Source organism: Lissotriton helveticus, chromosome 6 (genome assembly GCF_964261635.1).
Source record: "Lissotriton helveticus chromosome 6, aLisHel1.1, whole genome shotgun sequence".
NCBI classification, from domain to species: Eukaryota; Metazoa; Chordata; class Amphibia; order Caudata; family Salamandridae; genus Lissotriton; species Lissotriton helveticus.
The window spans coordinates 1,285,185,314-1,285,212,862 of NC_136067.1; the positions used below are offsets into that span (position 1 = coordinate 1,285,185,314).

Consider the following 27,549-nt stretch of genomic DNA (forward strand, 5'->3'; position numbering starts at 1 on the left):
GGTTTCTCCCATGTATTTGTCGAGAGATGCACTTCCAGTGGAATTGTCACTTCTCCCAGATATTCTTTGGGCTACTGGTCCTAATGATGTAGGTCTTTTAGAAATTCCACCATATGTTGTAACATTGAAGTCGAATGTTAAAATGCCACGAATTCCCCAATACAGAATATCTAATGAGGGTGAAAAAGCTTTGCTAGCGATCGTTTACGAATTGATTGAAAAGGATGTGATTGAGGAAACACAAGGCAATGTTTGCAATAGTCCTGTTCTGCCTGTTTTAAAACGAACTGACCCTTCTCAGCCACCTGTGTACAGATTCGTGATTGATCTTCGAGAAGTAAATAAGATAGTTGTGCCACAATTCCCAGTTGTCCCCGACATTACCACATTATTGACTATGATTCCAGCTTCTGCTTCATGGTTTTCGGTGATTGACCTGAAGAATGCCTTCTTCAGCATCCCGATTGCTGAGGAGAGCAGGGATATTTTTTCCTTCAGTTTAGGAGGTCGAAGCTTCCGCTTTAAACGCGCTCCTCAAGGCTACTGTGAAAGCCCCTCAATATACAGTCAGGCTCTGAAAACTCAGCTTGACACGATTGTTTTGCCAAAAGGTGCCACTCTTGTACAGTATGTGGACGATTTGCTCATTGCTGCAGATACTGAGAAAATTTGTAAAGAGGCCACATTGACGTTGTTGCGTCATCTGTATGATCTGCATCACAAGGTGTCACTTTCCAAGCTTCAATATTGCCGACAAGAAGTGACCTACCTAGGCCACCTCTTATCGAAGGAGGGGAGGAAACTGACCCCAGAAAGAATTCAGGCAATAGCGAAATTGAGTGTGCCAAGAACACAGAGAGAAGTGCGTGCTTTCTTGGGCATTACATCGTACTGTAGACAGTGGATTCCAAATTTTTCGTTATTGGCCAAACCCTTGGTGGCATTAACGTGTAAAAATACACCCAATCCCATTCCTTGGTCTGAAGAGTGTCAGAAAAGTTTTCTCGAATTACGCACAGCATTATGTTCAGCTCCTGTGTTAGGTACCCCCAACTACAGTAAGCCTTTCACATTGTATGTCCACGAGAAGGAAGGCTGTGCATTGTCTGTGCTGACTCAGTTATTCGGAGATAGACAGCGGCCATGCGCCTATTTTTCATCCACTTTGGATCCGGTAGCACGAGCATTGCCGAGTTGTTTAAGGGCCACAGCAGCAGCAGCTGTTTCTATTCGACAGTCTGCTGGTCTAGTAATGAATAATACACTAATCGTGATGGTCCCGCATGCAGTAGACACATTGTTAAATAGGACCAAGACACAGCACTTAACTAGTGCTCGGCTGTCCAGTTACGAATTGACGCTGCTAGCGAGCCATGTACACATAAAAAGGTGCAGTACCCTGAATCTAGCCACGTTGTTACCAATTGCAGAAGAATCAGATGCTTTAGAACAGCACGATTGTTTCCTCACAACAGAGGAAGAGACAAAAGGGAGAGTGGATTTATTTGACACTCCTCTTACTGAATGTGATGGTACATTATGGGTAGATGGTTCATGCTTTAAGCTCCCAAATGGGAATGTGACTGCAGCATATGCTGTCACAACTTTGCACACAGTCGTTGAAACTGCACGAATACCACATGGTTCAGCTCAAGCCGCAGAACTAGTAGCACTTACGAGAGCATGTGTGTTATCTAAAGGAATGAGAGTGACTGTCTACACTGACAGTCAGTATGCATTTGGAGTGGCTCACAGTTTTGGACGATTGTGGAGAGAACGTGGATTCCTGACTTCGCATGGAGCTAAGATTCAGCATGGTCAGTTGGTGAATGAGCTTCTTGAATCACTGACCTTGCCCCTGCAAATGGCGATTGTGAAATGTAGTGCTCACAAGAAGGTGACTGATGATGTTGGTCGTGGAAATGCATTTGCTGATGAGACCGCTAAGGAAACGGCAAAGAATGTGATGAGCCGTATGTATGCTGCAGGCCCTGAAAGATGGACTGGTGAGGTTGGAATATGTGAGGACACGATAGAAAGTGTGAAGTCCATCCAAGCTGAGGCCACAGAGAAAGAGTTAAGCACGTGGAGAGAGAGTACAGGAAGAATGGATGCAAATGGTTGTTGGGTTGAATTGACAGAGCATCAGAGATGGTTGTTACCCGATGCATATGTGCTTGTAGTGGTTACAATGGCTCATGGAATGGCTCATATCAGCGTGAAAGGGATTTGCGAGTTGTTGGCCCCAGTGTGGAAGAATTCAGGGATTCCCAAGTGTGCAGAGAATGTTGTCAAGAATTGCATGGTATGTCTGAAGCACAATCCTGGTAGGGGAACCCCAACTCCAGCTGGTCATTTTGCACATCCTACGTATCCGTTCGAGGTTTTGCAGCTAGATTTCATACACATGGAGAGGTGCAACAACTTAAAATACGTGCTCGTGGTTGTTTGTGCCTTCTCAAGATGGGTAGAAGCCTATCCCCTAAAAGATAATACTGCCTTGTCCACAGCAAAGGCCCTTGTAAAAGAGTACTTCCCCAGGTTCGGAATGCCTAGAATGGTCTGGTCTGACAACGGAAGTGAATTTGTGGGTCGTGTGATGAAAAGAGTGTGTGAAGGGCTAGGCATTAGGCAGAAGTTCCACGCTGCAAATCACCCCCAATCAGCTGGATTAGTGGAATGTTACAATGGCACGCTTAAACTTAAATTGGCCAAAATCCAAGCGAGCACAGGTCTTAAATGGCCTGACGCTCTACCCTTAGCACTCCTATCCACCAGAATGACTGTGCATTCGCGAGTGAAACTCAGCCCTTATGAAATAGTCTTTGGCCGGCCAGCCAACATATGGGGAGTGCCTAGGCCCACGAAGTTCAGCGAGCTGCAACACCCTATTTTGCTTGATTACTTGTATGAATTGACGGCTAAATTGTGTGTTTTACATCAACAGGTCCACAACACCTTGCCTCCGGTCTCTGAGACTCCGGGTCACTCCATTGACCCCGGTTCCTGGGTTCTCGTCCGCAACTTTCAAAGAACAAGAAACGACCAGCCCAGGTGGACCGGGCCTCACCTCGTCCTTCTGTCCACGAGGTCAGCCGTCCGGGTGGAGGGGAAGGCCAACTGGGTCCACGGGATCCATTGTAAAAAAGTACCCTTCCCTCTGCCCTATGACCAATGGGTCCAGAAAGGTGGCACTGACTCAGAACTTGCCGCTGTGCCACGTGTCATACCTGTCAGCGATGACCGTGTAAAAGAAACTAACCCTGATTGTGAAAGTGAGAACATTTCTCAAGGAACTGTGCCACCACCAGAACAATCGAACTTTTTGGAGCCTGAACTGCTGTTTCAGGACCAGACACTACCAGGAAGAAGACGCTACAATCTAAGACCGAGAAAAGCAGACTAATAAAGTGATTCCTTTTATGATATGAGACCAAGACCTATGGACAAGAGAAAGTATTTTTTTCTTCTTCCAGATACTATTTTTGAAAGTGCAGCTCTCCCATTTAGGAAATGTGCTTATTTTTTGTTTTTCGAACCGCCATCCGGGTTCCGCTGCTAGGGCCGCGATTGGTTAAAGTCTTCGGAAGTGCAGCCAACGGCGTTAGGTCGGTGGTTCTGGTCGGTCCAAGGGAGTTGCCCTAGACTGACAGAAGCACTCCTTAGCAGAAACAACCTCCTCGTCTCGGGCAGCACCTTAGAGAGGATGGAGTTTCCTGATGTGGAGAGACCTGCCAAACAAATGAACTTTAAGCAGAGACTATGTAACACGATGACAAAGAAAAGTTTTATAATATTGTGTATTTTTATGCTATCAAGCGGAATGATCTTTTTGATAAGTTATGTTTTATTCTCTTTCCATGTAACATTTGCGTCCACTGCACCACCCATACCTCCTCCTACTGTTTCCTCTCATTCTTTCCACCCTCTGCCTGACCACGAATCAAATAGGAGATTAGAGTTCATTAATAACTCCTTCGTTCAGTTATTACACCAACACCAACTTGTAATGAACACTACTAACTGTTGGGTGTGTGGTCTCATGCCTCACACAACGGATAAAGGTATCCCCTATTTGGTCCTGCCATTTAGTCACAATGGTTCCGTATGGGCATATAGGACAATGTTCATATATGCACGAGAAATCCAACCCCTATGTTCTGTAAAAGACAACCTCAAGACTAGCGCCCTAGTCAAAGGTATAGTTGACATGATCAAGGAAGTAACTTCCTATGAAGATACTCCGGATGATGAGATACTTGCATATGTAGGTTGGAACGTGACCGGATATGCCACTACGTTAAGTGAGAAACAGCAATCCAAAAGATCGTCCCCTATCTGGATCGTACCCCATCAAGGTCACCTGTGTCTGCAAGGTATTGGCAAGAATCCCAGAGCTCAGCTAGGGAAGAGTGTCTGTACAGAAACATATGTTTTTGGATCTCAGACTTCCCCTGCGTTTTTAGCCGCTAAGGGTACTTATTTCATCTGCCATGATAGAGCCTATACATGGTTGCCCCCTGACTTCTCGGGCTCATGTTTTGTTTCATTCCTGTTACCTCCCACCTACACAGCAGCGGCGGATTACCATCGGACAAGGGTAGTTAGAGGTGTTTTGAGTAAAGAAGACACTGCAGGTCAAGAATTTGGGGACTTTGCAAAGGGTTTTCTGCCGTTCTGGGGATCCATGGCTAACAGTAGAAACATAAGGCAATTAACAAGGGTAGTTGAATCCACCGTGATTGAAACTGCTGGTGCCCTTAGTAACCTGACTGCTGAGCTCCAGTCGGATCGACTTATGACCCTTCAGAAACGGGTCGCTTTGGATGTAATACTTGCGGACCGAGGTGGAGTATGCAAATTGATCCAGTCTAGTTGTTGCATTTTCATCCCAGATAATGCTCCAACAGTGTACAGGGCCATCTCCAAACTGCATAAGATTTCCGAATCTATTCATGTGGATAAAGGAGATTGGTCATTAATGGGATGGTTGTGGGAACTGATATCTGCCTGGGGTGGAACATTCTGATGGTCATTGGGATGGTCTTAGCCATTCTTTTCCTGTTCTGTCTGTGCATACAGTGTGCTCCTGCAATGTGTGGCCTCTGCGTCACATCATGTGTAAGGAAGCCTGTGTCAAGAAATGAACTAAGCACTAGAATGATGTTACAGCAACATCTCAATGACTTTAGGAATATAGATCTGGACTCAGACTAACATGAGGATAGATTAATTGCCTATGTAAGGGCAAAAGGAGGGTTTGTGGTTCTGAAAATCTGGATACATATAATAAGTTCAGGACTCGAGAAATAAAACTTCGTCGAAATATGACGAATTTGGTATCAAAAGACCGAGAATGACGAGTACATCATGTACATGTATTTTCGGCGTGTTCGAGTGACGATTTCACCTCGAAATCGTCATTTACATTCTGAACCCTTGGCTCCCATTTATATGTTGCCCTTTACATAGGCCTTAATCCAGTTGAATTTGATTCCACAAGGACACATACTCCTTAATCGACTTTTCCCTGACCTCAGTACAAGTTAGAACCATTGCCCCAGGCCGAACTCGTTAGGTCAGTTCCCTCCCAGTGGCCGAGCAAGATAGCATCTAGGCTCAACCAGCCATAAAACCATTTCAGCGCGCACACCTGCCATATCTCGCTCACATCTTTCTCCACTCCTTTGCTTCACTTACTTTATGGTGGGGAGGTGCCCGTTTTTATTAGGGGTCCACTGATATCTGATGAAATGTTGGGCTTTGCCAAATGATTTGTTGACGGCAGCACGAAGTGAAATATGGACATGTCATCATGACTCTGCTTTTTCTTTGAACCAGAATATGTTAACTATTTTACTTTACAACCAAGAATGTTTTGCCTAGGGCCTAAAACTGTGTATAAGAAGAGAAGCCTGACTTCATGAAAGTGTGCAGTCTCCTGAAAACATACCCGTATCGTACTTCTAGGACACCTGTTACCTTGGTTGCAGCCAATAAACTAATCTTTGACTTCACCTAGAAGACTCTGAAGTTTCTGTAGGTCTGGATCAGGAGTACCCGAGGTCTCTGGGTGTTGATTCCCTGGCACCGCTGGGTTACCGGTTCTGTGCCGGTTCTTAAAAACCCAGTACCTCAACAGTGTGATTGTCGTAAAATGTGAAGCTCCATCCCCCTCCCCCCTCCCCCCCCAGTCTTACTGACCGAGCTACCCCCCTGTTCTGGGGTAAGAATGACCGTAGGCAATGTTTGTAAAATTAGCCATAGTAACAGGTAGTCCTCATTTGTGGGTGGAATTTGAAATTGGATACATCTGCCATTCCTGCGAATTTAGACAAGGATTTTGAAAGTCCGACCACGAATTTAACTTTTTGTGTAATTAGGTTGATTTATGAGCCAAAATACATTTGTGATTTGTATATCTAATCTCCACTGAACCAATTTACAAATGAAAATCGTATCTACACGGTTCATAGGTTTCCATATGCAATTTTTCACTAACACAAAGTTTTTATGTGATTCCTTTCAAGTATACATGCAAACTGTTTTTTCCGACAATTTCTATGGGCCGACTTTTATGTTATATGCTTCACCAGCCTTTCCAATTTCCTCCTCAAGCTGTTCACTTAGAGGCCTCTCTCAGCAACTACCATTGCCAAAACAATTCAATTGGTAATTCTGGGGCATATTACCTACAACTAGCGATAATTATCACTGTGTTGGCTTAGCAGGAATATTTATATCGCCGCCCTTCACCTGTTTTTATCGCTGAGATACCTTGCTATTAGCAAGGTTTATCTCAGGAGCGATAAAAACAGGCGTAATGCGTGAATATCGCTGTCAATACAGCGATATTCTGGCATTACCGTGACAATGCTCTTAGCCATGTTATCCACCTCTCGTTGGATAACATGGCTAAGAACTGGTCAGGGCAGGCGTTAGCTTTTGGAGATATTCGCACGAATATTTCCAAAACTACGCCTGTGTTGATCATAGGCGAGAGCGATTGCAGCAACTGTTTTCAGTCGCTGACATTTTGGCACGCCCACTTTGCATGTCATTAGCGATGATTATCGCTGACATGCAAAGTGGGCCCCAAAATGCCCGCTATCGCCTACAAGCTGTCGCTAACTGGTGTTAGCGACAGCTTGGTAATAGGGCGATAAAATTATCGCCGCTTCAGTGGGAAAAGGTCCCGCAAAAGCAGCGATAATGGCGCTTGGTAATATGCCCCTCTGTTCTTCTGGGTCTACATCGTGTAGATGTTTTGTGCATTTTACATTATTTGTGTATTACTAACACTGTTCAGAATAGTCTCAAATGTACACGTGTGCACTGATTTTAAGGCTTTTGAAGCAATTTTGCTATGACCTGTTCAATTGCATTTTCTTGGCATATGTTAACTAGGCCTCAGCTAGGCCTTGATGCCATCTTGTTCAAAATTGATGTCACATTCACTGTTGATTACTTCTGCTGTACACAGTTCAGCAATGTCATGCTTTCTTCAAAGCAAGCGTGACATTGCTTTACTGTGTGCAGCAGAAGTAAGGCATTTGATCGGGTGCATTGGACATATCTGTGGGAGGTCTTGGGCACTATGGGGTTTGGCTCTGGTTTTATAGATACACTCAAGAAGTTATATCAAAAATTCATCGGCTAGGTTCCTTTTGAATGGTTCTCTGACAGGGAGTTTTAATATACAAAGGGGTCAACGGCAGGGCTGTCCCTTGTCACCACTGTTGTTTGATATTTACATTGAATCTCTGGCAAAACAGCTAAGGCCAACCAGAAAGGTTGTCCCCTTCTATTCATCAGCGTAAAATAATAGGGTAGCGTTGTACGCTGACAATCTGTTAATTTATACCTCTGATCCTGATATACTGTCCCGAGAGCGGAGCACTTGATAGAAGAATTCGGGGCCTTGTCGGGGTACCTGGTAAAGATGTCCAAAATGGAAATAATGTGTTGTAATGTATAAGGGTGGAGTGAGAGGACTAGCTCGGAGTTAAAATACTTAGGGATTACGATAGTCAATAAAGTGGACGAAATTCCCCACTGTAACCTAAAGAGGGCAGCTCGGGAGGTTGATGTATTGTGATCTAGGTGGAAGAACTGTCCCATAACAATTTAAGGATGCGTTAACTTAGTAAAGATGATAATCCTCTTTAAGTTAACATATCTCTTTAATTGTATCCCCCTTACATTACCGAGGTTAAATATAGATAAAATCCAGGGGATAATAACTAATTTTATTTGGGCTTCTAAGGAGGCGAAATTGGTTTGGAAAAAGCTTAGATGCCGGCTGGTTAAGGGGGGCTTAGCTCCCCCGTATATATATATGTATTCCATAGAATTCCACTTTCAGAATATCCCAATGCTGTTGGGAAAACCCGACAACTCAACTTGGGGTAGGTTATTGGGAGAAATGACAGTGGAGGCGACCGTCGTTGGGTTTCTATGTAAGTTTGGTGCACCTACGTTTTTAAAAAAGGTGCGACTGGAGGTTTGAATGGCTGCACTCCTTCTCCGGTGTAGTGTGAGAAAATTGGTTGGCGTAGGTTATTATTCTGACATTTGCGTCATTATGGGACTTCTCAATCAATCAATCAATCATATCATTTGTAAAACGCACTAGTCACCGGTGATGGTCTCAAGTCGCTGGGTGGGGAATGCTGCTACTGCTCGAAAAGCCAGGTCTTGAGGAGTTTTCTGAAGGTCAGCATGTCTTGGGTGCGCCTAGGTGGATGGGGAGGGTGTTCCAGGTCTTGGCGGTGAGGTGGGAGAACGATCTGCCGCCGGAAGTCGCTCTTCGGAAGCGAGGGACTGTGGCGAGGGCGAAGTTGGTGGAGTGGAGCTGGCGGGTGGGAGTGTAGAAGCTGAGTCGTCTGTTGAGGTACGTTGGTCCAGTGTTGTGGAGTGCCTTATGTGTGTGGGTAAGGAGCTTGAAGGTTATCCTCTTGTTGACCGGGAACCAGTGCAGTTCTCTCAGGTGGGGTGTGATGTGGCTGCGGCGAGGGATGTCAAGGATCAGGCATGCAGAGGCGTTCTGGATGCGTTGGAGACGTCTCAGGAGTTTGGCCGAGGCTCCTGCGTAGAGGGCGTTTCCATAATCCAACCTGCTGCTGACGAGGGCCTGGGTGACCGTTCTTCTCGTTTCAGTGGGGATCCACTTCTAGATCCTGCGGAGCATGCGGAGGGTGTTGAAGCAGGAGGAGGAGACGGCGTTGACCTGTTTAGTCATGGAGAGGGTGCCGTCCAGAATGACCCCTTGGTTGCGTGCGTGGTCGGTGGGTGTTGGGGCGGGTCCCAGAGCGGTCGGCCACCAGGAGTCGTCCCAGGTGGAAGGGGTGGATCTGAGGATGAGGACCTCTGTCTTGTCTGAGTTCAGTTTCAGTCAGCTGTTCCTCATCCATTCAGCGACGGCCTTCATTCCTTCGTGAAGGTTGGTTTTGGCGGTGTGGGGGTCCTTGGTGAGGGAGATGATCAGCTGGGTGTCATCGGCGTAGGAGATGATGTTGAGGTTGTGCCGATGGGCGACCTGGGCGAGCGGTGCCATGTAGATATAAAACAGAGCTGGGCTGAAGGATGAGCCCTGGGGTACGCCCCAGATGATCTTGGTGGGAAGGCAGACGCTCTGTGTTCTGCCAGAGAGGAAGGAGGTGGTCCAGTCTAGGGCCTTCTCTTGGATCCCGGCGTTGTGGGGATGTGTTCTTAGTGTGTGGTGGCAGACCATGTCGAAGGCGGCTGACAGGTCCAGGAGGATGAGGGCCGCCATTTCTCCGTTGTCCAGCAGGGACTTGATGTCATTGGCAGTCTCGGTGCTGTGGTTGCTGCGGAATCCGGACTGGGAAGGGTCCAGGATGCTGTTCTCCTCAAGGTAGCGGGTCAGTTGTTCATTGACGGTCTTCTCGATGACCTTTGCCGGGAACGGAGCAGGGAGATGGGCCGGAGGTTCTTGAGGTCCTTGGGGTCCGCCTTGGGTTTCTTGAGTAAGGGGTTGATCTCGGCGTGCTTCCAGCTCTCCGGGAAGGTTGCTGTATCGAAGGAGGTGTTGATGACTTTCCGGAGATGGGGTGAGATGGCTGTGCTGCCTTTGTTGAAGATGTGGTGTGGGCATGGGTCTGACGGAGATCCAGAGTGGATGGTGTTCATCATCTTGATGGTGTCGTCATCTTTGATGTTGGTCTAGGAGAGCAGGCGGTTGGTGCGAATGATGGTCGTGGGGGCGGAGGTCTCAGTGGTTGCCGGGGCGGTCGTGGCGTTGAAGCTGTCATGGATGTCTGTGATCTTGCGGTGGAAGAAGGTGGGCAGCGAGTCGCACAGGTCTTGTGAAGGTGGGATGTAGTTGCTGTTGGAGCTGGGGTTGGAGAGTACCTTCACGATGTTGAAGAGCTCTTTGCTGTTGTGCATGTTGTTTTCTAGGCGGTCTTTGAAGGAGGCCCTTTTGGCAGATCTGATGAGGTGATGGTGTCTGCGGGTGGAGTTCTTGTGGGCTGCATGGCTGTCTGGTGTTCATTCACAGAGCGAGATCTTCTCCAGCTTTCAGCAGGTTTGCTTGGAGGCCCGGAGGTCTTCAGTGAACCAGCTGGCTTTCTTGTTGGTGTGACTGTTGGAGGGTTTCTTGATCGGGGCGAGGGTGTTGGCGCCGTCACTGATCCACTGTCTGAGGTTGCAGGCGGCGGTATCGGGGTCAGTGGGGTCGGCGGGTGGGCTCTGGGCGAGGGTGGTGGTTAGCTGGTCTTCAGTGACTTTGCTCCAGCAGCAGCGAGGCATCTGTTGGGTGCGGTGGTACGTGCTGGGTTTCTTGAAGGTGAATTGGATGCAGCGATGGTCGGTCCAGTGGAGTTCGGTGGTGTGGTTGAAGGAGACGTGGGGACTTGCGGAGAAGAGGGGGTCAAGCGTGTGACCGGCGGAGTGGGTGGGTGTTGTGACGAGTTGTCTGAGTCCGAGGTTGGCTAGGTTGTCGATCAGGGTGGTGGAGTTGGTGTTGTTGTTGTTCTCGAGGTGGAAGTTCAGGTCCCCGAGGAGGATGTAGTCCATGGAGGCGAGGGCGTGTGTGCTTACGATGTCGGCGATGGAGTTGCTGAACTGTGGTCGGGGTCCGGGTGGGTCTGTAGAGGAGGGTTCCTCTGAGGGTGGTGTTGGGGTTGGTGTGGATCTGGAAGTGCAGGTGTTTGGCGGTGCTGAGGGCGTCGTCGGTGTTGATCGAGACTCTGAGAGTGTTCCTGTGGACGATGGCGATTCCTCATCCTGCTCCGTTGGTGCGGTCCCTGCGAATGATCTTGTAGCCATCTGGGATGGCTATGGCTTTGTCGGTTGTCGAGGCGGGGTTCAGCCAGGTCTCCGTCAGGAAGGAGACGTCTGGGGAGGTTGAGTCGAGTAGGTCCCAGAGTTCAACGGCGTGTTTGTGGGCGGAGCAGGTGTTGAGAAGAATGCATCTAAGGTGGTTGGGTTCTTTCCTGGTCGGCAGCATGGTGGGGGGGATACTTTTGAAGCTGCAGTTCCGGCAGGTGAAAGCTCAGTGGGTGCGCTACGGGGTGGGCAGGAAGCAGGTGTGTGATCGTCCGGTGTTGAGTGCGTGGAGGGTTCTGGCATCGTAGCGGTGTCGGGGCGTTCACCGGGTCCAGGGGTCCTGGCGCTGGGTGCGGTCCAGGCACGGACGGGTGCTGACGGGCTTGCCTTAGGTGCCCATTAGGCGCGTCAGTGGCACGTGGCGCACGGCTGTGCGCGGCCACTGCATGGCTGCTGCGCGGCCTCCATATGAGGGGATGTGGGAGTAAAAACAAGTCTGGGCAAGAAAGCAAGTACAGGCACAGAGGAATAAAAACAAGTCTGGGCAAAAAAGCAAGCACAGGCACAGAGGAATAAAAACAAGTCTGGGCAAGAAAGCAAGTTAGGCACAGGGGAAAAATACAAGGTTAGGCAAAAACAATGAAGGCAGAGCCGTGCAGCAGCATGGGGAGCGGCCTGCCTGCGAGCAGGGTCTGGTACCCCTGACTTTATGAAGGATCAGCTGAGTCTCCCCATACGCCATGCTGGGATTGGCATCTGGGAGGATTGGATTGCAAGGGTTAATTCCCTTAGAAGTCCTTATAGCGAGAGTTCGGGATAGTCTATCCAGGTTTACATATGTGCAACTGTCTTCCTGGTTCTTGGCTCCGAATGTGAAGATCGGGGGGGAAATTGGGAATTCGAGTCCTCACTTCAGGACATTGGATCTAAAAAAGAAAGAGGTCGGTTTATGGTATTGAAAGTTCCTGTAAGCAGATGATAAAAGGCCAGAATCAACACATATGGTGTGGAGTGACATCTTCCATGGGGCGGACGTTCAGTTTATCTGGAGTGACTCTTTAAAATTACTATTCTCAGTTGTCAAACCAGCAAATTCAAAGCAAAACCGTATTTTTACTCAACAGACTGTATTGGACACCTTCAAAAATACCTAAATTCGCGCGACCACCCACTCCCATGTTTAGAAGGTGTGACTTTCTGAAAAGCCAATGATGATCATATTTTTTTCAGTGCCCCAGGATAAAGCTTTCTGGGCTGGCATAGAGGCTATCCTAAAAAGATATATTTGGGGCAGCAATAGTCATGAATTCACAACTGGTCCTTCTGGGTGTGGATACAGCAACACGTAGCTCTCTGAGTAGGGAGCAACGTGACCTTTTGTTTTACTTGACACTGATTGCACAGAGGGAAATCTGTAAGTAGTTGACTGATCCTTCACCCCCGATAGTCGTAGAGTGGATTAAAGTGGCCACCTGGGTGTGGTGTTCAAATCTAGATAGTCAGCAGGCCACTTCGCTTACACTGCCCATTGCCGCTGTCAATTATAGTAAGAGCAAAAGTAATGTCACACTCCTACAAGTGGTACAATTCTGACTATTTCTGTCCCCATTGTTAAAAGAATGACTTTGGCAGCAGGTATTAGTCATTTTTATTGTATATTGAGTTAATAAACAACAGTAGTTGTGCTCACTCTGAATTAAAAAAACAGCGGCACAATGTGACAGCCTTTCATAGGTACCGGTGCTCACAATTAAGTGCCAGTGCCGAGCACCGAAGCCACTGGCTCAATTTATTGCACATTTCAACTTTAGAATACAATGCGCACACATCACCACATCACTACCGTTGGGACAACTTGCACTGTCCTTTTGCAAGTCTGTCAACACTGGCCATCATAACCTTTCGCGCACGTCAGAGCACGCCGACTCGGTGCCTAGCTTTAATTACGTCCTTGTGTAAACCGCACTCCCAGTATTCTAACGGTGAGGGCCGTCTATCTACCACATTTTTCGGATTTACACCGAGACAGCTGCTTTAAGGTACCTTGTGCAGCATACAATATAGGATCACCTTGATTTTACCAATCGGACGCTTGCCCTAGTAAGGATGCTGATTCTACCCTTCCTTATTTTTATTCTAGCTTCTGTTCACGCGCAATGAAAGGAGGAACCACCTAGATGGTCGTACCATATCGCCATTAACTGGCTTCCACATCCTGCACAGCTTGGCAGGTAAGCACATTTGCATGCATAGGCATAGGCATTAATTCAATTGTGTCTTTTCATTAGTGCAACTATATGACCCCCACCCTCAACTTTGCCCCCTAGGTTGTGACAAGTCTTCATACTGACCCAGGTTGCCCCCCTTCAACCCACCCCAGTCCTGAAGAAGACCCGCAAGGCCAAGGCTTAAATTACCCACACGGTCATAAGTCGGGTCGAAACGTCGACGACCCCGAATGGGCCTGGACCCCATACATACACCCCCATCGTGCCACATGAGAATAATACTCTATGCAACTGAAACTGTTCAAAAACTGAATGTATTTACTGTGATTGTGGCCAGGCCTAGTAGGACTGTGATTTACAACGGTCCATATTTTGAATGTATAAAGTCTCCCATGTCACTTAACTGAATTCCTTTCACCACCTTCTCACTTGAGCACCCTTCCTTCATGCACGTTCCTTCTGGAGCAACCTCATTTAACTTAAGCTGGTACCATCAGAATGTTCTGACCCTCTCTCACCAATTGACATGAAAATAAAATGCATGGTCGATGAGGTCATGTTTTGTTGCACTCTTTTGTTTTCTTTTGAATAATGTATTGAGTACTGTGAGCGACAAGTCGTTTCTTAGAAGCTCATGAATTTATTTACATCATATACTAAATAGGAACTTTGATTTATATCGTATCAGATTAAGGTCTAGGACCATTGTTTTTTGTATCAGACTGTACCCAGGTCCAAGACCACGACTGGGTAACCCTATTTTTGAAATGGCTTTTGCTTGGCTGACTGACAAACTATGTAGGATTCCACCCTACAATGCACCAACCGAGGTGGGCTATTGAGAAATACAGAGCAGTACTAGAGTATCTGAAAATGAGAGTGCCAGAGAAGGGAGTGAACTGGACACGGACAATGAGAGCTACACAAGAGCTGGACGAGTTGGTGCATACTTATTATGAAAGATGAAGTAAATATAGCCGAGTTGACGAGACTGAGAAAGAAGGTGTCAGTGGATTCGTATCGCCGTTCATTTTGATGTGGCCTAATATTTAGCAGAGTGTGAAGTGTTAGCAGACTAAGGGCCAGATGTAGATGGACAAATACCGGTCGGTAACGGTAAAATTCGCTAAATTTCACCGTTACCGACCGGTATTTAGCCATGTGGGATGTAGGGAAGGAATCAGTAAATACTGATTCCTTAATACCGATTCCTTATTGACCTTGCATTTAAGGAATCGGTAATACCGATTCCTTAAATGCAATGTAGGTAGCACTTAAAACAGTGCACCTCAGCCTTAAGGAATCGCTATTTACCACAAACTTCAAGTTGGTGGTAAGTAGCGATTTCCTTTCAAAAAGCACTTTTTTTGCTTTTTGAAATGAGCCATGTGGCATACATCCATGCCCTTAGGGCATGCATATGTGCCACATGTTCACACATGCACATTTCAGGGGTGCAACAGGGTGTCCTTTGGACACCCTGGCACCCTTGAAATACCTCCCGGTATTACCGATTTGGTAATACCAAATCGGCAATACCAAATGTCTTCACAATCATTCCTATGGGCCTCCTAGCCCATAGGACTGAATGGGTAGGTATTCGTTATTACCGAATCTCAATTACCGATTCGGTAATAACGAATATTAAGAATTCTGTATTTTTTACCGAATTCTTACATACATCTGAAATACCGATTTCTAAATACCGAATCGGTAAAATTCGGTATTTAGGAATCGGTATTTCCCTATTACCTACATCGGGCCCTAAGAGTATTAACAAGATTTTCAAATATGCCAAATAGTATAGTGATTGGTTTGTCACAAAGCAGAAAAATATTAAGGAGAAGTTGATGGCTGTGTCAGCGAAAGAGATTCCGAAAGACAATAGAAATCAGATGATAATTTATGATTTAGATTTCATGCAGTCTGAAAATTCAGGAATAAATGAGGATGCAAAGTGCAGAATGAGAAATGAGATGATGCAGATTTGAGTTAAAGCGAATGTAAATAATTCTTAAGTGAATGCAAACATAGATTTTCTGAAGACGAGCACTGCTTGTCATTTCTGTGTTAAAATTGGACACTGGATATGCGAGTGCAGACTAAATCTGGATTGAATCCAGAATGATTTTGTTTCCCAGATGAAGTGAAATACAAATTAGACACAGACACAGTTTGTCTTCCTAGCCCAACCAACTCCTATACTGAATGTGCAAAATCAAGGACAGTTCCATACAAAAATTCCAAACAATTCCAGTATTGCAGCAAAACGTGTGAATCAAAATGCTAAACAATCTAGGGTGACAACAGAATCAATTGATTCTGAGCAGTGATTTTCCTCAGTTTTCATCAGAGACAAATTCAAAACGATGGTGTCTGAGAGGAGAGGAGGACACTTGCATTGTGCAGTCCTAGAGGTAAACCAGGGTGGCCTATATGTAGAAGGAGAGGTAAATGGCCACCCCGGATCATTCTTGATCGATACTGGTGCCATCTGCTCTACAGTTTATTCCTTGGAGGTTCCAAACCTACCATATCAAACCCAGTGTTGTTTATCCCAGAATTAGGCAGCACAAACTTTAAAAGCAGAAGGAATGAAGCCTGTCATAGAAATATTATATAACAAGGTATTGCTTGGTAGTCCTTGCAACTTTCCTGTGATGGACATTAAAAACGTAGAGGTAATTGGAGGATAGTGCAGGACCTTCGTAAGATAAATACAATTATTGTTGCATGTTGTCTGGTGGTACCAAATCCTGCAGTAATATTGTTTCAGATTCCTGTAGATACAGAATGGTGTAGACATTAACTTATGGCAAGCGTTTTCTTTCATTCCTCTACATGAGGATTTCAATATCTTTTCGCATTTTGTTTCAAAACAAAAAAGTCATTGTTTGGGTTCAAATCGCACAGGGGTGTGCTGAAAGTCTTTTTTTCAATTTTTAGTTAGATCATAAAGATTTTGAACACTTGCAGCTGCCCTGTATCTCAGTCTTGGTCCAAAACATTGATGACGTTTTAGCGGCATCAAGGACAAAAGAAGATTGCAACCTAGATACAGTCACCCAGAATCATCTTGCTTACAATGGCCATGAGGTGTCTCCCACAAAGATGCAGTACTGTAAAAGAGAAATTATGTATCTTGGTCACCAAATTGAAAAGGGGGCATGGAAGTCTCAAACAAATGCATTTCTGTAATCCTGAAGATGAATCCTCCAACTTCCCAGAGGGAGTTGGGAATGTTTCTGAGAATAATTGGCTACAGTCATCAGTGGATTCCAAACGCTTGTCAGGCTGCAAAACCTTTAATAAGGCTAACGCACAATGATATCAATGATCTGGTACCATTTGATGATGAATACACAAAGGCCTTCCAAGAATTAAGGAAACATTTATGCAGTGCACCTGCCCTCAAAAGCCTGATTATAATAATAAATGTTTCATTTTTTGTAATGAGACAAATGGGTGCTCACTTTCAATGCTTACCCCAAAACCTAGAGAGGCAATGAGGCCTCCACCATGTTGGATTCAGTAGCTAGAGCTTTTCCTAGTTGTCTGAAGTAGGTTGCAGCTGTTTGCCTTGCAATTCAGCAAAGTGAATGTATTGTAATGGGTCATATACTCATTGTGTTTGTCCATCATTCAATTGAAATGTTGCTGTCTCGTACCGGAGCTCAGCAAATGACAAAAGCTCCCTCACAAGATATGAGCAGATAATATTTCTGGCTTAAAACATTTCGATCAGAAGGTGCAGTTCCTTAAACCCTGGAAAGCTGCTACCTGTTTCAGACAGCAATGAAGATGGAGATGTAGAGGATCCAGTCTATGACTGTGTTAATGTGACAGCATTGTGTAGCAAGCCAAGTCAAGATATCACAGATGTTCCTACTGAAATGGTTGATCTGACCTTGTTCGTAGATGGTTTTTGTTTGTGAGACCATCAAGGAGCATTAAAAGCTGTTTATGCAGTTTGTTCCATTTCTGAAATCATTAAAGCACCATATGTGTCAGACGTAACTTCAGCACCAGCAGCAGATTTGATTGTTCTGATAAGAGCTTCCTATCTATCGGATAAATTGAGCGTGATAATTAATACAAACAGCTGGTATGAACTTGGAGTGGTACATGATTTTGGGCAGCTATAGTCACAAAGTGGTTTTATGATATCCTCTGGTACTCTCATTAGGATTGGTTTCTAAATTCCCGATCTCTTGGAATCAATGCAACCACCTAGAGAGATTGTAGTGGTCAAATTTATAGCCCACAGGTGATGACAAAGTCACAATGAGTAACAAGTACACTGACTAAGCGGCAAAGTACTATGCCCTTGAAAATGCAACTTTGAAATGTAATAAACAAATCACAGTGTATGAACCGGAACATAGTGAGAGAACTTTTGAAAATGCGAATTATGTAAATTGTTTGTTGTTGAATCCATTACCGGCCACATTGAGTGAATTGAAAAACCTATAGGAGGAAGTACCAGAGGACGAGAACAAGAAATGGGAATTAAAAGGTTTCACAAAAGACTTTAATTATTTATGGGTCACTCCTGAACATCATACTTCGAGACTCCATGTCGTATCCATTGTCCCATTATTTGCATGGCGATATCCATGTGGGGAGGGACAGCCTTACCAGAACTTTCAGGAAGTATTAGCATAATCCAAAATTCTGAAGTGTGGCAAAAGATTTGTGTCAGAGGTGTGTTACTTGCCAGAGATATAATTAGGGGAAGAAGACACAGGTGAACATGAGTCACATAAGCTCATCAGAAGGTCCATTTACTGAACTTCAAGCAGACTTTGTAGAAATGCCCGTTTGTAATGGGCTCAAGTATATTCTTGCAGTTGTCTGCTTATTCTCTAAATGAGTGAAAGCTTATCCAATGTGGAGATGTTACAGCATAACTGTTGCCAAGCGCTTGTTGACAGAATTATTTCCGAAATTTGGCATACCAATCTCTATTGAGACAGATCATGAAACTTATTTTAAAAATGAGATCCACGATCTGTCTAAATAGAGCTTTTTTCTGTACGGATGGCCTTTATGGCAATTGATATCCAATGCAACCTAGCAATTTCTGCATTTATTTATTTTTGTATTGTACTTTGGATTTTTGTAATAAACCCTTTTGATTGCTTTATTCTGCCCTAGAACTAATTTATTGAGTTTTAATTGATTGCATTTTTGGTATACTAATTTGCACCTTACTGTGGGGTACATTGTCTCATTAAAACAAGCTTTAACACCATCCCTGATCCACCCATCAGTGAGTGTGCTGATGAGGTGTCTTTTGGGGTCTGGGATTTTAGGGGTAGCCATGCCCACAATAGTCTTGGTCATTTATTATTTGTCATTTTCCCCACCAAGATATCTAACTTCAAAACCTGCAGAGTAGATTTTGGACCTTATAACAAGTGGCCGGTTATATCAAGACTCCTATACAAAAACACATTCACACAGTGATCTAGTTAACAGTGGTGCAATTTTTATTGCAACGGGTAACTACCAGGTATTATAAGATCACATCCTTCATTATATTTCATTAGGCCAAACCTGAATACTGAACACCTCGGTGCCAGGTTTTTATTTTCGGAAGTGATAATATCCGCAGGTCTTCTTAAAATCAAGAAAGACAAAGGAGGTCCCCTTACTATCCAATCCGGGACAGGGGGACAACTGTTCTCTTTGAACCTTTGGTTCTTGGATATGATTTTAACATGATTCTGTTTTTATGATTCTGATATGTGTATTTAATTTGTGATGTATGTAATAAATGATATATTTTTATAATTGTTTTTTGGCTTTTATATATTTCATTTAACTTGTTTATCTTATTTCTGACACTGTGCAATTGTGTGTTTTTCTCGTGAGCTCTGACAACCATAATATCTCCTAACCATAAGGTCCTGTGTATATATTTTGTGCTAGGGACATTGTTACTTTATTACTTCTTAAAATCAGGACCATTCTCGTCCTGCCAGGCTACCTATTTGATTGTCATCATTCTGCTTTCATTACATAACCAGCTCTATCCTTTCATCAAAAACGGTCCTTTTTATTTATTTCCGGTTCTCGTGCTGTAGCTAAAAAATACATTTCCAAAAGTCTCCAAACACTTTTACTTATCCTGGTCTTCTGCATTGCATCATTCCAGATCTGTTGTTTTGTAAATATGCCCTTTTCTTTGTTGTTTTTTGCACTGTTGCTTATTTCATTCTCTATATCTTGGATATTATGTAGGGTCAATTTGCAGGAAGCGACCCACTGGCTGAAAGTCTTTGTGCAGGCTCCAATGCAAAATGTTTCAGGATGGTCTCCTTTTACTACAGTATCATCTATACAACTTTCATTTTTTATCAAGTAGTCACATATGCTTGATGTTGATTCTCCTAGACATAATTTAGAAATCATTGTTCTTCTGTTTGTTGGTATGTATCTCCTGCTAAGAGTCCACTAGGTCTCCTTGTTTGCACATTGACTTAACTTGAAATGCAAATACTCTTTTCTTCCATGCAATCTTATTTCCATAAATGTTTTATTTCTAATAGCTGAAGACATGTTTCTGTATTGCTTTCCCCATTTCTTGTAAGAGTTGTTGAGACTGCCATTGACTGAGGAGAATTTTTTTTCATTTTGTATTAGCTCCTGTTAGACATGGCACCATTGGCGTGGGTCTCCCTTCCATTTGTTTGCTGTTGCCTCCTGTGTTTTTGCTATGTTTTTGGTGGCCTAGATGCTTTGGGCGCTTTGCCACTGCTAGTCAGTGCCAAAGTGTCAAAGTGCAAGTGCTCTCTATTGTAAATTGTTGTAATGGATTAGTGACTCCATGATTGGCTATTTGATTCACTTGTCAGACCCTAGTACAGGGCACCATGTGTGCCCGGGGATGTATGACGTTACAACGCATACTTTTACAACGCCTACCATTACAACGAATTTTTTACAACGCAAAAACTTTTACAACGCATACCATTACAACGCAGGATTTTACAACGCAAGTACCTTTACAACGCATACCATTACAACGTAAATATTGGTAAGTATATAATATTTTTTTTAATATAAATTATTTTAAATTATTAAAATATAATTAAATTGTATTTAATGTTATTTAATTAATTTAATTTAAATATAATTTTAATTTATTTTTACAAATTAACCCTGTACCCCAAAAACCCAAAACTGACCCTGAACCCTAAAAATATTTTTTTTAATTTAAATTAATTTAAATTATTAAAATATAATTAATTTATATTTAATTACATTTAATTAATTTAATGTAAATATAATTTTATTTTATTTTTACAAATTAACCCTGTACCCCAAAAACCCCAAACTGTCCCTGAACCCTAAAAATACCCCTTTACCCAAAAACCCAAAACTGTCCCTGAACCCTAAAAATACCCCTTTACCCAAAAACTGAAAACTGACCCTGAACCCTAAAAATACCCCTTTACCCAAAAACTGAAAACTGACCCTGAACCCTAAAAATACCCCTTTACTCAAAAACTGAAAACTGACCCTGAACCCTAAAAATACCCCTTTACCCAAAAACTGAAAACTGACCCTGAACCCTAAAAATACCCCTTTACCCAAAAACTGAAAACTGACCCTGAACCCTAAAAATACCCCTTTACCCAAAAACTGAAAACTGACCCTGAACCCTAAAAATACCCCTTTACCCAAAAACTGAAAACTGACCCTGAACCCTAAAAATACCCCTTTACTCAAAAACTGAAAACTGACCCTGAACCCTAAAAATACCCCTTTACCCAAAAACTGAAAACTGACCCTGAACCCTAAAAATACCCCTTTACCCAAAAACTGAAAACTGACCCTGAACCCTAAAAATACCCCTTTACCCAAAAACTGAAAACTGACCCTGAACCCTAAAAATACCCCTTTACCCAAAAACCCAAACATATAATATTTTAAAAATAATTATATACTTACCAATACTTACGTTGTAATGGTATGCGTTGTAAAGGTACTTGCGTTGTAAAATCCTGCGTTGTAATGGTATGCGTTGTAAAAGTTTTTGCGTTGTAAAAAATTCGTTGTAATGGTAGTTCGTTGTAAAAGTTGCGTTGTAAAGGTTGTTTCCCGTGCCGGGACCTGTACATCAAATGCTGCTGGTGGGCTTGCAGCACTGGTTGAGCCGCCCACAGAAGCAGCTTGTAAAATGTGTCTCAGGCCTGCCATTGCAGAGCCTGTGTGCAGTCTGGGACTGCTATGTCGACATGGCAAGTGCACACACTTGCCAGTCCCTAAACCTTCCCTTTTCTACATGTTAGTCACCTCTAAGGTTGGCCCAAGGTACTCCTGTGGGCAGGGTGCATTGTATGTGAAAGGTAGGACATACCCTGATGTGTGTGGCATGTCCTGATAGTGACTTACAGCCTATTTCGTTTTTCGTTTTTCACTATTGCAAAGCATCCTGTTCCCATAGGCCAGAATGGGCAGTTTGATTATAACACCTCATAATCCTAACTGACCCAGGGAACAAGGTAGAAAAACAAGTTTAGTATGCCTGAACTCAGAATGTTAAAATACATCTTTTAGTGTGGGCGATTCTTACATTCTGTGTTTGAAAATACCACTTTCAGAAAGTAGGTATTGTCTTGCCTAACCATTCAGTCTGCTACTCTTGTGTATTCCATGTCTGGTTTTTGAGTGACATGGGGCTGGAGAGAGTTTTGGCCCCAGCAGTCTGATGAGTCAGGGCTGGGCTGAATAGTACCTGGTTTGAATAGAGAGTAGGGGGAGGAGATTTCGTTGTACTTGCCTGAGCCTACATAGAATAGAGAGTAGGGGGAGGAGATTTCTTTTCAGCTACCTGGGCCAGGTCTGCTTTCATCAATGCTGTCTCCACCTCCTGCCAGGAAGCAGCACCAGGGAGGACAGAACTGGTTTTGACTAGGAAAAGACACTCTCTGCCTTCAGAGAACAAAGGATTTAGTAGTATAAAATTTGCGGCCCAGACCCCAGAACTTTAGATCACTTCTGGGAATCAAGATGAACATTTACCACAGAAAGAAACCAAGAAAGCTCAAGGAGGAGACTGCCCCTGCGCTGGTAACAGTTTGGGGTTGGCCTGCAGTGGTTACTTATTGCAGAGGAAAGGAGAAAAGAAACTTTGTGTGTACTTTAATCATCTTGAGGAAGATCTCCAAGGGCTTGAAGCTGAGCTCGCCTCCTGTTCTGAAGTCTTAGGGACACAAAGACTTCATCACCAGCTCCCCTGAATTTCCTTGCTGGGAATTCTACCTGCAGAGAGGTGCCTGCTGCTGTTTTTGGGACCTCTAGAGACTGTGTGTTGCTGGGAGCTGGAAGCATAACCCAATGAGGAAGAAGTGTGTCCCCGCCGCAGCTGTTGCCGTCAAATCGCCGAAGAAGCGTGCCGCAGATGTTTGCCGACGCATCACAGAAGAAGCGTGTTGCATCACTGGAGAAGCTTATTGCCACTACAGAGGTTGCCGTCGCATCACCGGAGAACGTTTCACAGGGCCTGTCGCAGCTCAAGATTCCACCAAGCTTACCACGGGGCCTACAGGCGTGCACGCATCGCACCCTGGTTGTTGCATTGCATCAAAGACGCCTTCTGGTCACATCACACCGGATCGTCGCATCGCATTGAGGTGCCATCTTGTTGCATCGTACCGGGATGCAGTAAGACACCGAGCATCAACTCCCCACGCAGTAAGGAAGCGGCACGTCAACTCCCCTGCACAGTAGTAAGGTTCCAATGCATCCACTCCCCTGAGTGTAAGGAACGGCGCATCACCTTCCCTGCGACCTCTTTTTGTTTGCTTTGCGTAATGCATCTCAGATACTTTGAGAGTAAAATGTCGCATTTACCATCTGCATTGAACTAAGCTATTTCTACCATTTTAAAGCCATATTCTTGTGGATTTTTGTCGTTTGGTCTTGTGTTAAGTCTAAATAAAGATTACATATTTTTCTAGACTGGCATGGTGTCCATTTGTAGTGTTTTCACCGTATTACTGTATGTGTTCACAAATGCTTTACACACTGCCTCTGAGATAAGCTTGTCTGCTCCTGCCAAGCTACCAAGGGGGTGAGCAGGGGTTATTTTAGGAGTGTATCTCCATTTCCCTGACTAGAAGCAAGGGTCCCTATTTGGCCAAAGGTGCACACCGTTGCCAACTAAAAAAACCCATTTCTAACAGCTCAATTATCTTCCTACATCTTTTCCTTCATCCTTACCCTTTCAAAATGTATTTTATGTTTGTCTTGTCTTGATCTCAGAAATCTGTCTCATGTACTAACTGTGGAGTAACAGAAAATAATTCCCCCTGGTAAAATGCATATAGTGGCCTCTATACTTCCACTTAGGCCTTCAGTTCACAACTATACACTGGCTGTGCACCAGGTTGTAACCCACTGAATGTTTGGAAGTCCCCCGCTTCACAGTGACTGCAATAGTTATATCCCTGATGAAAGTTTGTTTGCCTGCCAAACTTTTATCCCCACTTCCTTTGCGGACCAGTTGATTGGTGTTCAGTTGAGTGAAGTTGGAATACCTCCTTCTTTTCCAGAAGTCTCCTCTCACTCTCAGTAAATGGCTTAAAGACTAGACACATTGAGGGCTTCTCAATATCTTGCCAGATGTTCCTGCTCTGCAGCAGTTCTTGCTGTACTCCTCTCAAAAGCTGGTCGATTGTGCATTATTAGGTGACCTCTGTCAGTTTTATATATTGTATGGTATCTTTCACTATTTTGACCCGCTCTCTTTTGATTAAGACCTATGAGTAGGTGGTTAATGTAAGTAGAATAGACTTCAGAAACAAGGAAAACCTACAGTACAACCTACTTATGAGTCCCTACTAAAGTAGTATACCACATACCCAGGGCTGGTAAATTAAACCTACCAGTGGGCCTATAGCACCTATTGTGCCACCCAATTAAGGAGCCCTCTAAAACATTTCTCAGACCTGTCATTGGAGCATGAGTGTAGTTTTTAATTGCCAATTCGACTAGGCCAAGAATTTAATACAGATAATTCACTCCTAGGAAAGGGTCTAAACAAACCATAGAGGAGGATGCATTGTATTAAAAAAAGTTGGACATGTACCATTATGTTTTATTGTACCGGTACCAAAAAACTCACAAATTCTTTATTCACTATGGGAGGACTACCTCTCCCATATTATTTTTGGGTTATTTTATTACAGTTATTAAATGGTAACTTGTGTTTGGGCACAGGTAGAAATGTCCTGTTTGGTGTCTAAACAATTGTAATTTAAAATCCTCTTTCATGGTAAAGTTGGATTTTAATTCACCATCCCACAAAGGTCACTTTTAGAAAGTTTACATTTTCTTGTTCTACAATTCAAAGAAATATCCCAACCAGTAGAGATATCGGCTGAAACATGTTGGCAATGTTTGTTGGGTCATAGGACCATTATATCCTTAAGATACCCTACCATTCTTGGTATAATATCCCATGTCACTCCATATTAAAGGGATACTTGGAGTACCGGGAGGATTTTTAATCTTTACCCCCCTGGCCTTTTCTCTAAAGCGCTCTCTGGAATACGGTGGAACCCACCCTGGCCTTTAGGAGCCAGGGTGAACCTGATTATGAAGCATGACACTACTAGAGTGTGTGAGGGTTACCATACAAAAAGGAATTGCTCCCATGTATATTAGCAACATCTGATGAGACTTCCTGACTAGAGAACTGTGCCTAGCCGATATCTCTACTGGGTGGGCTACTTCTTTGAATTGTTGATACTAAGTTGGGAGGACTTATGCTTTCCATTCCTCTTCCAATACTGCGAAAGATCCTCTCCACCCTCCAGGCCTTTGGCACTTGTTTTGTGCATTTTTTTCTTATAACCATTTGGGGCTTGCAGCCTATATCCTGGGTTACCATGACGAGGTTTGACTTGCAGTTGCTTTGCGTGTATACCTCCTAGACGGTCACACAAAGGGGTTGTCAGTATGGGCCATCCTTGCAGGATGGAAGGGGCAGAGCTGTGCACAGCCCCACTTATACTTTAAAGGAGCTATCTCAGCAGAAACACAAAGAACTGCACATTAGATTTTTGGGATTCCAGTCCCTGTGGAGTCTGGGCAGGGAGGCAGGAAATTCCAGGGCCACCTGTGAGGAGAAAACTTCAGACGTTTCCCCCACTTCAAAGATGGCATCAGATATAAAAATAGGACCTTCAGACCTATTCCTCAGTTCACATCTGGACCTAGGCAAGAGTTTCAGAGGACTGCCTTGCTGCTTGTGGCCTGTGATGTTCTTCAGAGGACTGCCCTGCTGGCTGAAGCCTGCCCGTACCCTCAGAGAACTGTTTTTCTTCTTGAGACCTTTTTTTTACCTGAACCCCAAGACCACTATATTGAATCCAAGGGCTAGTTTGCTAGCCTCTTGTCCAGAGCTACAGGGACACAAAAAGTTGTAACAACTTTTAAAGTGCACTTTGAACCAGCCGGAAGTGAGTCTTGACCATCTAAGTGGTGAAAAGAAAATTTCCTGTCAAACATGTTCTGAGAACTGGAATGTGACTGGGACCTACCTGCCTACGGATCCACCCAAGGTTCATTGACGGACTGCCTGAATTCGCCGTAGATCCCTCTACATTGTTCTCTGCAGCAGAAACTCCTATTCAGCCTCTCCTCTTCGAAAGGATATCTGGCATCGGGGAGTCCTTGTCAGCTACAGCCCGCAGCTGTGTCCGCTGGGGATTTTCAACTTCTAAAAAAGAGATCGCTGGCTGCCTTGCCCCGCTAAACTTAACCTTCTCAGATATTTTTCTTTAAAATTTCTTCTAAGTCCAAAGATAAGCAGAGACCTGGCCTAATCAACTTTTTTTATCTGATCTGGGTACCATTGCAGTCTGCCATAACTTTCGATTTTGCCCCAGTCTCATGTGACTAGATGTCTGTAGGTTGTGCATTGATCTTTAGTGCCAGATTGCACTTAAACCTTTACAAAATTCTTGGCTCTGGTTCTACTGCTTATATGTTTTCGTTCTGGTGTCAAAAAACTGAATTCCATTCCCCTCTGTTTTTATAAATTTAGTTTGTGTTTTCATTTTATTGCTGTTTGAGACTGCATAAATACTTTACACATTGTCTCTAAGTTAAGCCTGAAAGTTTTTGTGCCAAGCTACCAGAAGGTTAAGCAGTGGTTAATTTAGTGACTTTTTGAGGTTCACCCTGGCTAGGATTGTGGATTTTGCTTGAGACCCGGCTCGCATTGCCCTCAACCAACAACTCAATTTCTCACAATAACCTACTACTATTCATTATTAGTATTATATAAAACAGATAGGAAAAAAGAAAAGAGAAGGGTGCAGCACTAATATACATATAGGCACTGAATTTGCCATCCCTGATGCCAGGGGTCGCAAAATCGGTGCAGTGGTAACAAGAGGAAAGTCAGGGGCTGCAGTTACAACTCCTAAATGGCATCCATTAGAGATAAGAAACTGGAAGTAAGCACTTTGTTATGTACATCATCGGATACTAGTTTAAGCAACTCGACATTTACCTGGTATTGCTTTGTTTTGTCCTGGTTGTTTTGAATTGCTTTAAAGAGCTCTTCACAGATAATTGGGATTATGCCCCTGTTGGCGCCATATCCAATCATAGAATAGCTCTTCCCAGAGCCGGTCTGCCCATAGGCCAAGAGAGTTGCATTATAGCCTTGCCAAGCATTGTTCAGAACCCCCTGTCCGAGGTCACAAAATACTCTTTTCTGTAGAGAGAAAGAAAACAGAAACTTGTCATGCAGTCCAAAAATGTGAAATTGTTGGTTTTTGAGATTTCAGTTGATATTTTCTGAATATTAAGAAATGTTTGTTCTATGGTGCATAATGCCCTGAGAGGCCAGTTATCAGTCAAGTGTTTTGGGATTGTGTTGCAGTTGGATTAGTAATCTCCAAGGGAGAGATGTACTGCCGGATTTTGTGATTCCACCCCTGAGAATCACAAAAAACGAAGTTCTTTTTTGTAATGTACAAAAACCATTTCATGAGTGGGTACA

General features: G+C 44.0%; 1 protein-coding gene across 1 annotated transcript in view; it reads right to left on the reverse strand.

Annotated features, from left to right (window-relative positions):
- The window catches only part of LOC144761711 (kinesin-like protein KIF28), a 982,011-nt gene that overhangs the window by 926,421 nt on the left and 28,041 nt on the right, over positions 1-27,549 (reverse strand). The window contains exon 2 of the mRNA XM_078646973.1: positions 27,055-27,261. Coding sequence (XP_078503099.1) covers positions 27,055-27,261 — 207 coding nt within the window. The remainder of the gene's footprint in view (positions 1-27,054; positions 27,262-27,549) is intronic.